This window comes from Macaca nemestrina, chromosome 7 (genome assembly GCF_043159975.1).
Source record: "Macaca nemestrina isolate mMacNem1 chromosome 7, mMacNem.hap1, whole genome shotgun sequence".
Taxonomy (NCBI): Eukaryota; Metazoa; Chordata; class Mammalia; order Primates; family Cercopithecidae; genus Macaca; species Macaca nemestrina.
In genome coordinates this window covers 19,621,291-19,635,842 of record NC_092131.1, presented here as the reverse complement: position 1 = coordinate 19,635,842, position 14,552 = coordinate 19,621,291, and the positions used below count along the sequence as shown (strand labels likewise).

General features: G+C 42.6%; 1 protein-coding gene across 3 annotated transcripts in view; it reads right to left on the bottom strand.

Moving 5' to 3' along the window:
- The window catches only part of LOC105467586 (potassium two pore domain channel subfamily K member 10), a 165,324-nt gene that overhangs the window by 57,027 nt on the left and 93,745 nt on the right, over positions 1-14,552 (bottom strand). For all 3 annotated transcript variants that reach the window (XM_011717307.3, XM_071099759.1, XM_011717306.2), the window contains one exon: positions 899-1,016. In XM_011717307.3, the coding sequence (XP_011715609.1) occupies positions 899-1,016 (118 nt within the window). The remainder of the gene's footprint in view (positions 1-898; positions 1,017-14,552) is intronic.

The following is a 14,552-nucleotide window of genomic DNA, read 5'->3' as shown; positions in this document are numbered from 1 at the left end:
CGGGAGGCGGAGGTTGCAGTGAGCTGAGACTGCACCACTGCACTCCAGCCTGGGTGACAAGAGTGAAATTCTGTCTCAATAAATAAATAAATAAATATAAATAAATAAATACAGTTAACCCCAAGACAAAAATACGAAACTCTCCAAGTGTCAGAAAAAAAAGATACACAAAAAATAAGACAAAAACTGATACAGGAAAGAGGTCATTGCAGTTCACTCTATGATCAGCTGCAGAAAGCATTTATCTAGTCAAAATCATGCAGATGTTTCACTTCTATCTAATTAAATATTGGGAAGACAGGAGGACAGGAAAAGAGCCCTTCTGTGGTGGGGCAGGCAGGAAGAAGGAACTAACTCCTCATCTTCCACAATACAAAGTCAAAAAAAAAAAAAAATCCCCAAAACTGAAAATTCCAGAAGTACAAGCAAGATATTTAAAGACATGGGGATGAATGTTCAAATCAACAATCAAAACAGATGAAAGTGACGGTCTCTGGGAAGGTAAGAAAAGGTGAGAGGGTCAGAATGTTACTGTTTTTTATAACAAATTTTGTAGAACATTTTGGTCCCTTACTATACAGCTTTAATAAGAAGTACAATTTTTAAAATGGAAGTTGAGCTCAAATGAGTAATCTGAATTCAACCAACCAACTCATATTTTCCATTCTAACCTTTTCATTAGGTTCGCTAGCCTTTCATTCTGGAAAAAGAGATACTTCATTCTGCTTTGGCTTTTGTTGAAAGCCAGCACAATGACTGCATTAATTTAAATGACAGTGTTTCGTAAGCCTCCTCTGAACCTCAAACTATAGTTTATGCTATGAGGACAAAACACTGACTAAGCACCCTTACTCAAGATGATCTGCAGAGAAAGAGATATTAGCAAACGAATGGGTACCTATGGTGGTGATGACAGTTCCAGCAAAGAAAAAGGCACTGCCGAGGTCCCAGTGGCTGCTGTTGTTGGAGGAGTTTCCTATTGGACTGACTCCCGCATTGTCAGCATCAAGGGCATGCTGCAAAGAAAGGGGAAAAGCATAAGACTCAGTTTAAAAGTTGTTCTTTTAGTTTTTGTTTTTTTTTTTTTAAAAGAAAAAGAAAGAAAGAAAGGTTCCAATACATTATTCCCCTGCTCAAGAACCTGCAATGATCTAGAAAGAACTGGTTAAGTGGATGAGGGTACCATCCCAAAGCAAAATGCTGTGCACCCAGTTGTGAAAATTAGAAAATTAGTGTTAAGTCAGGGGGAAACACTAGGATATAGAATATGGTGACATTTATAGAAAGCTTGCAGGCATGGAGTGGCCCAGATTATGAAAAATGCATACAAGTTGCTGCGCATATACACACACAAAAATGTCTAGAAGAATGTTCACCCAAAGTGGACATTTCTGCAAGGCAGGATTTTGGTTGCTTTTACACTCTTCTCTGTCTTGTAAGAATGTTTTACCTTGAGCTTGTTTCCACAGGGCAGGAGTTAAGAGCCATCCTGGCTGTGGCCGTTATTAACTTCAGAACTTTGGGCAAGTTGTTTGAACCTCTCTAAGCCTAGTTCCCTCATTTGCAAACTAGAGATAAAACCTTCCCCACAGGGTTGTTGTGAGGATTAAATGAGATGGTCCAAGTAACATCCTTAGCCCAATGTCTGGCTCCCAGTTAGGGTTTAACAAACAGTAACCAATTTCATGATTGTCATTCCACTCTCACCCACCCCCACACCACACACACACATCTCTCTTTTTCAAAATAAGCTACAATGACTCCTCAATGATTACTGAATTTGGGATTCCGTACACCTTAAAATTTCCAACAAACTGGCCACAATGATGACCCATTTTCATCTCACACTGCTATAAATTCCCTACTCTGGCAGACACTCCATGACATGTTCCCTGTACTTATGTACCTGTGCCCTCCCACAAACAGTGCCCATCCTTCTGGGTCTAATTCAAGCCCTGTTTCTTCCAGGAGACTTAGTCTATGCATCACTGCTTCACAGTTGCCCCCTTCCCTGAGTTCATACTTCGGCAACAATTAAAGATACTGCTTAAAATCCCTCCCTAGCCTCATCACGAGCAGGAGAAGGTGAAAAACTCCTCAGCAGTTCTTCCTGAGCTGGCCCCTGCCACCCTCTTTCAAGCCAGGAGAAAAGGTAGGACGTGCTGTCATGGCAGCCCAAACACACGCTGTTCACACGGGTGAGCTGGGATATAAAAGCGACAGGTGGAAGCCTTGGAGAGGAGGTGACAGACACAGGAGCTACTTCTAGAACAACAAACAGACATTCTGTTCCTTGGGCAAACCTGGAATAACCCTATGTAAGGAGAGCAAGACAGAAATATTGAAATGTAATTACATTTATCCTAAGTAATGCCCATTAAGTTTTGTTAAAACAGGCATATAGTGGTTGTCACAAATCAGATTACAACTGGAAAAGTCAATCATCATTACATTTTGCCTTCTTTCATCTGAGTTATTTCACTCTGGACAAGGGATCAACAACCTTTTCCATAAAGGGTCTGATAGTAAATATTTTAGCCCTAGTGGGCCACATAGGGTCTCTGTTGTATATTTTTCTTTCTTTTAAATAATCTTTTAAATATGCAAAAACCATTTTCAGCTCAGGGGTTGTACAAAAAGAGGCTGCGAGCTAGATTTGGCAGACTCATAGACAGTTGACTGGACGATACAGGGGAAAAAAAGCACCTTCTGTCAAGTGCTGACTCTATTCTTCTCTCCCTCTAAGAGAACACGGAATATTATGCAAGGCCGCAGCCGGCCACTGTTTCTAGCAAACCCTGGCACCCTAGAATTTAAAATCTGGTTGCATGGGATGTGTACAGACTGTCTTTGCATAAATCAGCCTAATTGACAATGGTCACATAATCATCGGAGGTATGTTCTGCTCTGCTCTAGAGGGGAGACAGATGGTGGGTCCTTTCCACTGATAGCATCTCCATTTTCACTGTGCCATATGAGTACCATCAGACCAAGCCACCGAGCCTTCACTAGTGTTTATATCTTCATTATCTACTCAGCTCTGATGGGAATAATACCGCAGGGAGGGCTCTAGGTGTCAGTCACTTAGGTTGCCTCAAATCATACCATCAGTACCTAATATTTACAACTCCTATCAAGCTGTGAAGCGAGGTTAGGCTCACTCAAGTCTCACAGTGCTGAGAATTGCACATAAATGTCATAAGCAAACCCAGCACTGCAAACAAAAATACAGATTTGCATGAAAGACAACGGGGACGATGATTTGTTTCATCAAAAAATCTGAAGAATCCTTTTCAAGTTTCATTTTTCTTGAATTACACAATTTATAAATATTTAGTGTTTACCTATGTAACCCTTAAGGAAAGCGTTTATCAGCTGAAAGGAAAAGGGAACTAACAGTTGTTAAGTGCCTGCCCTTCGCCAGGTGCATTGGAAGTGTCATTATGTTTTATCCTTTCTACAACTTGTGTGTCATTCCATTCTATCCTTTCCATAACTTGCAAGAAAGTAGTATGATCCCCCACCTTAGAGATGGGGAAACAGGCTCAGGAAACTTAATTAACTTGTCCTAGGTCACCCAGTCAGGAAGTGAAGAGGCCAGGATTCAACCCTGTCTGGCCCAAAGCAGATGGTTTTGCCTTTCCTCTACCTTTGGTACCCAGAATGCATGCCGCCTCCCCAACTCCCATCTTCACCTCCAGACATATGAGGAAGAAGGACAGCCATTGTCCAAGAATTTAGGCAGAAGAGACCTTACAAGGGATCATTTCTAATTAGACAGCTTCCTTGAACATGCAAATGGAGACACCAAACTTCATTTGGCTGTCGAAGCTGATTAGAGATGAGTCACTCTGCGTTAAAATAAAATTAAAGAATAAATTAATTAAAGTGGGATAAGGTTGATTTTTATGCCCTAAGAGGGAGGGATCAGAGAAAACAGAAAAGCCCTGAGAAAGGAGGACAAGAAGAAATAAGGCGACAAAAAGGGGTGTCAACAGACAGGTGGGAAATTCAGGCTCCATAGTGGCAATGCCCAGGTCTTTGAAGAGCAACTCCATCTAGTATCCAATTCAGCTGGGTTCTATCTGTGATGTCAATTCCTCTCTCCCTGCCAAATCTTCAGTAAAATGGGCAATGCACCAAAATGCCTTGGGGAAGCAGTTTTGTGGAAATTATACATAAGGGTTGTTATGGGCAAAGTAGGGCCACTGATGATCTGAACTAACTCCTTGAGAGCAAGACTCAATGAAAAGGAGAAAAATAAGCTCTCCTACGAGTCACCAAACTTTTGATAAGGCTTTAGAAAGCCCCAATGCTGAGAATGAGGTTTGATTTTCTATCTGGATCTTATGGCTCTGAAAAATTCTGGCAAACAACCAGAATTCAAGTGAATCAGCAAACTCGGGTTATAACTGACTGTTACCACTTGAATTGGCAACATCATTTTTAACTCAATAATAATAATTCTAATGGAGTGTATAGTTTTAATTTTTATTAATTTTCAAAGTATTTTCTAATGATCTTAATTGTTTGAGCTCAAGTAAAACATTTTAAAATTAAATGCATTTGCTTTTAAGATTTTTCTCTGCATTTAGGCTGCAGAAGTGAATGGAGGGCAGCCCGTTAGGAATGTACGAGCACACAGATGATGAAATGGCACGACTGAGCTCTGTACAGTTTAGCTCAAAAAATGTTACAGGGTAGAGGTTCAACGAATGTTACGCAATAATTTCAGACTCAATGAGCATCATTTGTTCACTTACAACTTCAACCATTATCAAGTTCAGCGAGATCTTATGAGGATCAAAAAATTCACAGAGATAGATAATTCAATAGAGGTAGACAGATAATTAGATGGGGGGGATACTGTAGATAAGAGGGTATTACTTTACATTTTAATTCCATTCCTCCTTGAATTTCCTTTTTAGCCTCTAAGCTGGCATTTCCAGCACCCACTCAGCTACCGAGTAAATGGCCCAGGAGTGAATGTTTTAAGTCAACAATAAATAAATGAACAAACTAAATGAATAAATTTGGGTATATTATCTTCCCAGAGGTGTGAGAGGAAAACATTTTACTTCTTTCTAAAATTAGACAAACACAACAGCAACTCAACAACAACACCAAAATAATAATGATTTGTTTCTTTTAAAAAGAGGTGGAGAGCTGACTGGAAAGAGGGCAAGATCTAAAAGATTCTATATCCCTCTTTCTCCCTTGTCCTCCCCACCCCCACACCATGCATTAGGACTATCTGACAGGCAGAAAAGAGAAATGGCAACCTCTCACAAAGTGAGGCGGATCTGTAGCTGATGTGCTTAGAAAGAGAGGAGGAGGAGGTAACTGGACCCCTCACAGGACCCCCCACCACATTTCCCCCACCAGTTTCCTCCCATCAGGCAACGCCAGCTACATGAATCACTGCTCCAGACAGCGTGTGATACCATCATGAGTGTTAGTGCTGCACTGGGATGAATGATGACCCACAGGGGACCACTAACTGTCTGTGGCTTTTCTCCTATGATCTGTGCACTCGGTGAGATCATCTGTTTCTCTGTGTCCTTATGTGCCACCAAAAAGAAAGACAAACAAAGGTGCAGCAGTAATCTCTTGGCTTGTCTCAGACTGGCTGAAGAATACAACAGATTCGTGCCTTATGCATGGATGCTAATAGCTGGGTAACCAGTTGATCTATTGTCCAAAGCAGGGAACTTGCAAATAAAAAGGTAGCTCTGTTAACAACTACGCTGGGACCACGGGACGGGTGCAACCCAGGATGTATGGTCATTTTACTAACAGATTGTTTGTCTCTTGAGAAAGGACTTCATCTTACAATGGTGGCTGTGGCCACAATGTTCTTACTCCCTAAATGGCACAGTCAGCAAATGGATTATGAATTGGAGATTTAGCCAGGGATTGAGGCAGGGTGAGGGCATGAGTGTGGAAAGTGGCTCCTAAAGTGTATTAAAAGTGAGCCTATTCCAGCCATTAGCAGTTGGAAGGAAAGCCACAACCCCTGTGAGAAAGGCAATTGGCAGACCACATTCATTACTACTCATAAATACCCCTAATGATTCAAAACCCAGCAGCAGGTCAGCAACATCTCTCCACCTCCTCGCACATTTGTGACGGAAGAGCCTCGGGTTTGAAGAGGAAAGACAATATTTAATTTGCTTGCCACAATTACTTTTTCTTTCACCTGCTTCAGAAGTATTTCACATATAAGTGAATCTTCTGTGGCTGGGGGAAGGGCAGCTTTACATCCAAGGGCGAGGTGAGTTCATATTTCAAACATCTATGGGAGGGTCTCAGAGAGGATTTCTGGGGCCACACCCAGCGAGGCACTTTTGTGGCTGATTCAGAGATGTCTTAGATTCAGTACAGAGAGGGAGACGGTGGAAGCACCTCATACATCACTCTTGCAACAGGGAAAGTTCTTGGATAAAGTAGTAACCGTTCAGCCTTGCAAGTTGTTCAGCTTCTCTGAACCTTGGTTTCCTCATCTATAAAATGAGGGACTAATACCTTCCATGCAAGGTTGTTGTCAGAGTTGTTTAAAAATGAACACAAGACATCAGGCACTGTGCCTTGTCATTTCTTATTCAGGAGTATTAGTAATAGGAACCCTTTCGGAGCACTTCCTAGAGTACAGATTAACTCAGCCCTGGTGAGGGCCTAGTACAGTGGGCAACACTGCTGCCCCCAGGGGACTCATGACACTGAGAATGGTAAAGTGCTGCGTGTATAGTACACATCTGATGCGCAGCAAAGCTAGCAAACAATGCTCTTAGAATTGTCAACAGGAAGTTCACCATCCTAAACTCTGCATAGGCACTTCTCTCCACCTCGAGTTCTTTTCTTTCTCCATCTCAGACGCACAGCTTCCCACCTCTGGGAAGGGCAGGGTGGCTCACACTCAGTCTGGGGCACCCCACTATCTGCAATAAGACGAAGGGAAGAGAATGCAGGCTGACGCACGTGTGCCTTTACCTCCCACCCAGACAGACAGCCAACATGGCAGTCAGGCCTAAGCTGACCTGAGTGGACACACCACGATCGAGCGGCCTTCCTAACTGCCACACCACTTCAGAGTCCCTCATAAAAAGCAGACCAGACCATAAAAAGGCAAAGAAAGAGGCACCTGAAGTGCTGTGGTGGATATCACAATGACGTGTATTTTCCTACTGCCCTAAGTAGGAAAATACACCTACTGCAAATATTATTTTGGAGTATATTAGAAAAATATTGGCCAAATATTTCCTACTGCAAATATTAGCCTTTCCTCAGGTCCTCAGGGAGCCAGGCAGTAAGTTTTCATCAGAACTTTACAGCCTGGTTATAAATCTAAAGTGAAGGCCACGGGCAGAAAGGACAGGGCAAGTGGGAGAGTCTGTTGGGAGCAGAGGAGAGAGAAACCCAGGGTGGGCTAGCATGCTTGCTCATGGCATATGGTCTTAGACACACTAGCTTTCCTTGCTACCACCAGTTACTCCCTTACAATGGGGATTTCTGAGACTCAATTCATTAGCATCTAGGGTATTCACTAATGACTAATCTATCTAAATATTATCTTACGAGACCAGGCCATATTTGGGGGCACTCTTTCACCTTCCAAATTGTGCCTTATGATGGAGAATGCATTTCCTCTGTCTCTCTCTGACTATATGGAAGGAAGAAATAAGATAAATTTTAAACCATAAGGAAAGTATCAAGTCCACTAAGGAATCAGGGATAGATGTGTATACTTTGATATGATCAATAAACTTTCAGACCAACAAGCTGTCACTCTTTCATCTCAGTTTGGACTCACGCTCTACAGGCTGAATAACAAATTTGCCAACTGATGTTGAAAAATTGCCCTGGTCCTGAGGAGTGTGTTTGATATATGCCTTGCTCTCTCTGCACTTGAGATCATTCCCATTAAAAGTGGGTCTATCCAATTTCTATTAAAAAAACAAACAAACTGTACTAGACTACAAAAGCAGCTACAGGAATTCTGATTCATTACACGGTGCACTAAATGGAAGGTTACTATTCCTTCCATTGTCATTGCATTGAACAGAGCCTGAAATTTAATATTTATATGATCAATAACATCATGAAAAAGAGAAGATTCTGCTATCTTGTTTTTATTGTAGCTGTTTACTTAGGGCTTTTTGTTGCTTTTGAGTCATTAATATTAATCACAAATTAAGATTTCATTTCCAGCTGGGCATAGTGGCTCACGCCAGTAATCCCCATACTTTGGGAGGCTGAGACAGGAGGATTGCTTGAGCCCAGAAGTTCAAGGCCAGCCTGGGCAACATGGCAAAATCCCATCTCTACAAAAAATACAAAAGTTAGCCAAGTATGGTGGTGCGTGCCTGAAGTCCCAGCCACTCAGGAGGCTCAGGTGGGAGGATCGTTTGAGCCCAGGAGGCAGAGGCTACAGTAAGCCACGATCGTGCTACTGTACTCCAGCCCCCACAGAACAAGACTGCCCTCTACAGAACAAGATTCCGTACCAAAAAAAAAAAAAAAAATCATTCTCTGTGCCTCTTTAAGAATGAGTCACCAAATCTCCTGTGAGCATAGTTTGATAGGGGGAGAAACAAGGAAGTGGAGACAACGCTAGAAACTTCAGGGAAAGTTCTAGAATACTCCTAAAATTAATCACAGCTGCCAGCACTTGCAATGTGCCAGACTCTGCCTTCTTATCCTAATTAGTCCTCACAAAATCCTGTAATCACTGATTCTATTACTAGTCCCATTTTACAAGTGAGACTGCAGAAAAACAGAAGTAACTTGTCCACGGTTATAGTAGTTAGGAAGTGTCAGAGCTAAGGCTGGTTAAAAGTCCTCTCTTTTAACTCTAGCCTTCTACCTTCCACAAATAGTGCTCTGTTCAGCTTCTAAACATTTTTCTAAAGCTCATCTGTCATGTCACCTTCTTCCAACTAAAAACAAAGGACAGCATAGAGAAGTCATCATTTGTATTTCTTATCTCCATTTGTAAAAAAACAAAAGATTAAACACTCACTTACTCAGTAAAGCTAAGCTGCACCAGCAGGCTTTTCATCTCTTCTGCCCATTTCCAAAGAGAAGGAAGGAAAAATAAATGTTCCCAATATAATTGTAGACCTGAATGATAATCCATGGACATTGGTTTTAGATCGAAAAGGGATCCAGCCTCAACACCTTATGTTAAGACACAAAGCCCTGTCACTCTAAAGGACAACCAGGAAGTAATCATGACTCTCTGCAGTTGACTCACAGGTCAATGAAGATCCTCTTGGGGGTCCCATAAGTTGAGTCAGAGACTCCTGCTCTGTCCTGACTAAGGACCTGAGTGATTCCTTGTCTTCTAGAACCAGTCATACTGGGCTGTAACTATCCACTAGAGTAGAGCATCATGGCTAAAAAGCATGGATTCTAGAGCCAGACTGCCTTGGCTGGATCACAGTTCCACCTCTCACTTCAGCTTGGGCAAATTATTTAACTTCTCTGCTCCTCTGTTGCTTACCCCACTTCATAGGATCACTGTAATATTTAAATGAGTTACTACACATAAAGCATTTAGAGCAGTTCCTGTCCACAGTAAGCACTATGCCAGAATTAGCTAGTGATATAATTAATACTGAACTTCAAGCTCCTTGAGGACAGGGTGGCAGCATCTTGCATTTTTATTATTTTTTAATCACTAGAGCCAAACACAGCACCTGCTTCATGATAGGTACTAAGTAAGTATTAGTTATATAAATGAATACATTTTATTGTGATAAGTAATAAGAGCAATTGTAGGAACCAGATACCATCAGAATCTCATTATTCCATAATGTATACAGCAACCCTCTAAACGAGAACAAACCATGCACATTTGTATAAAAATGCAGTCACAGGAGCATTCACTTCTGGGTTTTGGTTTTATTTTTATGGGAGTTTTTTTAGAACTTTGAATTCTCATTTGCAAATTCATTTTCCAGTGGCATGCCAATTTCCATTACCTCTTTAATTTCTGGCTTAAAAGCTTTAGATCTCCTTCACTGAACAGTGATGAAATCAATAACCCCAGGGATAGAAACAGTAATAATAATGACTCGGAGGCCTGTAGACACAGGCTGGAGGCTGCAGGCCTGATCTTGCACACACTGACGCATCTTTTGTGTGACTGCTTTGCTGGTGAAAGGGCAGCTCTTACTGAATTCAAAGCAACAACCAAAAGGAGTCACTTCAACTCAGAGTTGTGCCCCTGGGCTCAAAGAACCCGAATCTGCATTCTCCAGAGCTCACCTGCTGCCTGAGCTGCTACCTAAACTTCCTGGACAAAAGGCTGCTTGAAATAGGGGATGGCCCAGGGCCGACAAAGGCTGCTCTGGATCTGCACTCTGAAGTCGCAACAAGTATTTCCATGAACATCTCAGGTGCTGTGCTTTCCAACACACTGCTTTCCTAAAACTTCTTATGTCCCTAAATATGGAAATATGTAAAGTTTTGATGGCTATAGATACCAAGAGAATCTGCTCATGCATAAAGATGACAAAAAGGTGAGTTTTTGTCTTAGCTGGGTGTGGTGGCATGCACTTGTAGTCCCAGCTTCTCAGGAGGCTGAAACGGGAGAATCACTTGAATCCAGGAGGTGGATCCAGAGAAGTACTATTGACAACCAGACCAAAAAGAAAGGACTTGTTTAACGTAGTAATAAAAGAATTTTTTGCTTTCCTTCTGTGAAGGTTCTAAATGAAGGTCTCTTGATCTTCAAAACAGATACAAAGGCTGGGCACAGTGGCCTATGCCTGTAATCCCAGCACTTTGGGAGCCCGAGGCGGGCAGATCACAAGGTCAAGAGTTCGAGAGCAGCCAAGCCAATATCGTAAACTCCATCTCTACTAAAAATACAAAAATTAGCTGGGTGTGGTAGTGCATGCCTGTAGTCCTAGCTACTAGGGAGGCTGAGGCAGAAGAATTGCTTGAACCTGGGAGGTGGAGGATGCAGTGAGCCAAGATCACGCCAAGGCACTCCAGCCCGGGAGACAGAACAAGACTCTGTCTAAAAATAAAAAAATAAAAAAATAAAACCAGATACAAAAACCACCATTCCTTCATTCCTCAACCCTTTAGCATCTTCTATTGGCCAGCCACTGTGCCAGGCAGAAGGGATATAGTGATAAAAGACACAGATTCAACTTCAAAGAGCTCACAGTCATGGGAAGGGGACAGAGAAAAGCGAAGGTCACCCAAGAGAGTCTAGCGAGTGTAGGACAACTAGCGAGTGTAGGGCAAATGGGGCCAAGCAGGACATGACCCAACATAAAGGGCCCATAAAGGTTTTCTGCAAGAGTTGAGTTTTGGCACCACTGAGGACAATTCAGTTCAGAAGTCCAGAGCAAAACACTTAGCAGAGTGCCACAGTTGTCGCTCCATTTAGTTGAGTCATTGAATTAACGAATGAATAACATAAAACCCTTTGGTAAACCCATATGAAGGACCAAAATGGCAATGTACTGATTGACCAGATCCTATCACTCTGCTGCTGAAAACATAACTGTAAGCTTCACAGTACTCTTAAGATAAAATTCAAAATCAACCCCTGCGTGGTTTGACTCCTGCCTGTCTCCAGCCAAATTGCTTTCTAAGTTCCCTTTGCTAAATGCCCTTTGGCCACATTTGCTCACTTCTCTCAAGTCTTCAGCCATGGCATGTTGCTTCCTCCCATCCAGGGCCTTGACTCAGCCCCCTCTGCCTGGAATCCTTGTCATATTAAATCAGTTCTCCTCTTCGGGTATCCCATAGCTCTAGCTCCCTCTCCTTTGCAACTTTCATCTGGCTTTCAGTTGCAATTATTTGTGTAAGAACATGCATAAGGTTTGGTTCTCCCACTGTCTATAAGTAGGGTCACCATATATTTTATCTTTCTTTTTTTTTTATTATTATACTTTAAGTTCTAGGGTACATGTGCACAATGTGCAGGTTTGTTACATATGTATACTTGTGCCATGTTGGTGTGCTGCACCCATCAACTCGTCAGCACCCATCAACTCGTCATTTACATCAGGTATAACTCCTAATGCCATCCCTCCCCCCTCCCCACTCCCCATAATAGGCCCCAGTGTGTGATGTTCCCCTTCCAGAGTCCAAGTGATTTCATTGTTCAATTCCCACCTATGAGTGAGAACATCCGGTGTTTGGTTTTCTGTTCTTGCGATAGTTTGCTGAGAATGATGGTTTCCAGCTGCATCCATGTCCCTACAAAGGACATGAACTCATCCTTTTTTATGGCTGCATAGTATTCCATGGTGTATATGTGCCACATTTTCTTAATCCAGTCTGTCACTGATGGACATTTGGGTTGATTCCAAGACTTTGCTATTGTGAATAGTGCCGCAATAAACATACGTGTGCATGTGTCTTTATAGCAGCATGATTTATAATCCCATATTTTATCTTTCAAACCAAGACATTTTGTTTTTAATATAGACGGGATTTTGCCATGTTGCCCAGGCTGGTCTCAAACTCCTGAGCTCAAGAGTCTGCCTGCCTCAGCCTCCAAAAATGCTAGGATTATAGACATGAGCCACCATGCCCAGCCCCAGGACACTTTTGAGAGGGAAAGGGGCACTATTAACAATTACTCCAGAACCACAAAACCTGGAACATTTGGTTCTCCTAGCTATAAGCTCCAAGAAGGCAGAGACCATGTCTGTCTTTTATTCGCCATTATTACATCCCCGCATCTAGCACAGTAGGCAATCAAGTTTGTTGAATGAAAGAATAAATGAGCGAGTGAACAAATGAGTAAGTGAGTGAGCAAGTGAGTGACTCGGGTCTTGGCAGGAGGGCAGAACCACGGTCTTGGCAGGAGAGCAGAACCACGGTCTTGGGAAATGTTTATGGGTCATGCAAATTACCCAACATCTCCTTGGGTATGGAGAGGACATTTTGGCAGTTCATAATCTCTTGCCCTCTCATCTGAGGAATAGCAGCTTTGTTTGCCATGACAACATCAAAGGTTCACACCCAGGACCACAGCACGGTGCCCACTCCTCACATGCCACTGCCCACATCTTAGACTAAATCCTTCTCCACTAAAGCATGGTGGAGTCAGGCCCAAGGAGCACAGCCAATAAAATGAGTCAGTAAGCCAGAGGCCAACAGTCTGGCACCCTAGCCTCATCATGGAGGCTCTCTGTATGTCAGAAAGCTTACAAATACAGGGAGAGGACAGGAGACAGAGCTCTGTGTTAGAAGGCAAGCACTAACTGTCACAAAGGAGCCTTCTCATCATGTCATCCAAGTGGGTTTTCCCTTCATCAAGACGAATTTGTCTTGATTCATTTATGTACTCTCTAAGCCCACTGTGTCAAGCCAAGGAGAGTATGATTAAGAGAGCGTGGCCTCTGGGGTCAGAGAGATCTAACTAGACTCAAGTCCTACTTTGGTCACTAGCTAGCTACAAGAACTTTGCACTCTGTAAAATGGGGCAGCAACAGTGGCCACCTCTTGGTGCAATGGCGAGAGGCAAATGAAGCTAAGTAATATAAGTAATATATGTAAACTCTCTAGCACCAGCTCGCACAGAATCAGTGCCTAATAAATGATGCTAACTGGAAAGAGTCAGGGGAGGGGGGGATAGGGAAGGATTTGTTAAAGGGGACATAATTACAGCAAGATAACAGGAATAAATTCTAGTGTTCTATATGCAGGATGACTACAGTTAACAACAATCTAGTATAAAGTTTCAAATAGCTAGAAGGAGGATATTGAAGATTCCCAACACAAAGAAATGATAAATGTTTGAGATGATGAATATGCTAATTACCCTGATCTGATCACCATACATTGTAGGTATGGAAACATCACTATGTACCTCATAAATACATACAATTATTATATGTTATTTTTTAATTTTTTTAATGAAAAAAATAATAAATGGTGCCAAATAATACGCATCAAACACAGTCTAAGGCCTAAATACTGAGCAAAGTATCTGAGGCTCTATTTGGAAAGCATTAAAAAAAAAAAGTCCTGAGCACGCACGGTGGCTCACGCCTATAATCCCAACACTTTGGGAGGCTGAGGCAGGCAGATCACCTGAGGTCAGGAGTTTGAGACCAGCCTGGCCAACCTGGTGAAACCCTGTCTCTACTAAAAATACAAAAATTAGCTGGGGTGGTGAAGCAGGCCGGTAATCCCAGCTACTCGGGAGGCTGAGGCAGGAGAATCACTTGAATCCGGGAGGCGGAGGTTGCAGTGAGCTGAGATCTCACCACTGCTCTCCAGTCTGGGCAATAGAGTGAGACGCCATCTTGGGGGCGGAAGCGGGGAATCCCAGAGAGGTCATAAAGCGAAAACCAATGGTCAAGTTCCTGTTCTCCAACTTAAAGAGTCACTGGAGCAGTCGGAGAGAGAGAGAGAGAGAAAACCGATGGGAAGAGACCCCCCTAAAAGGCTCATGCTCCAAGCAGTTCCAGACCTAGCGCCAGCCAAGCAGATGAAAGCCCCGGGACTTTCTTCAGAGAAACTATCACGAACAGACGGTGTCAGTTTCGTGTTGGAGAGACCCCTCTCCCTGGAGG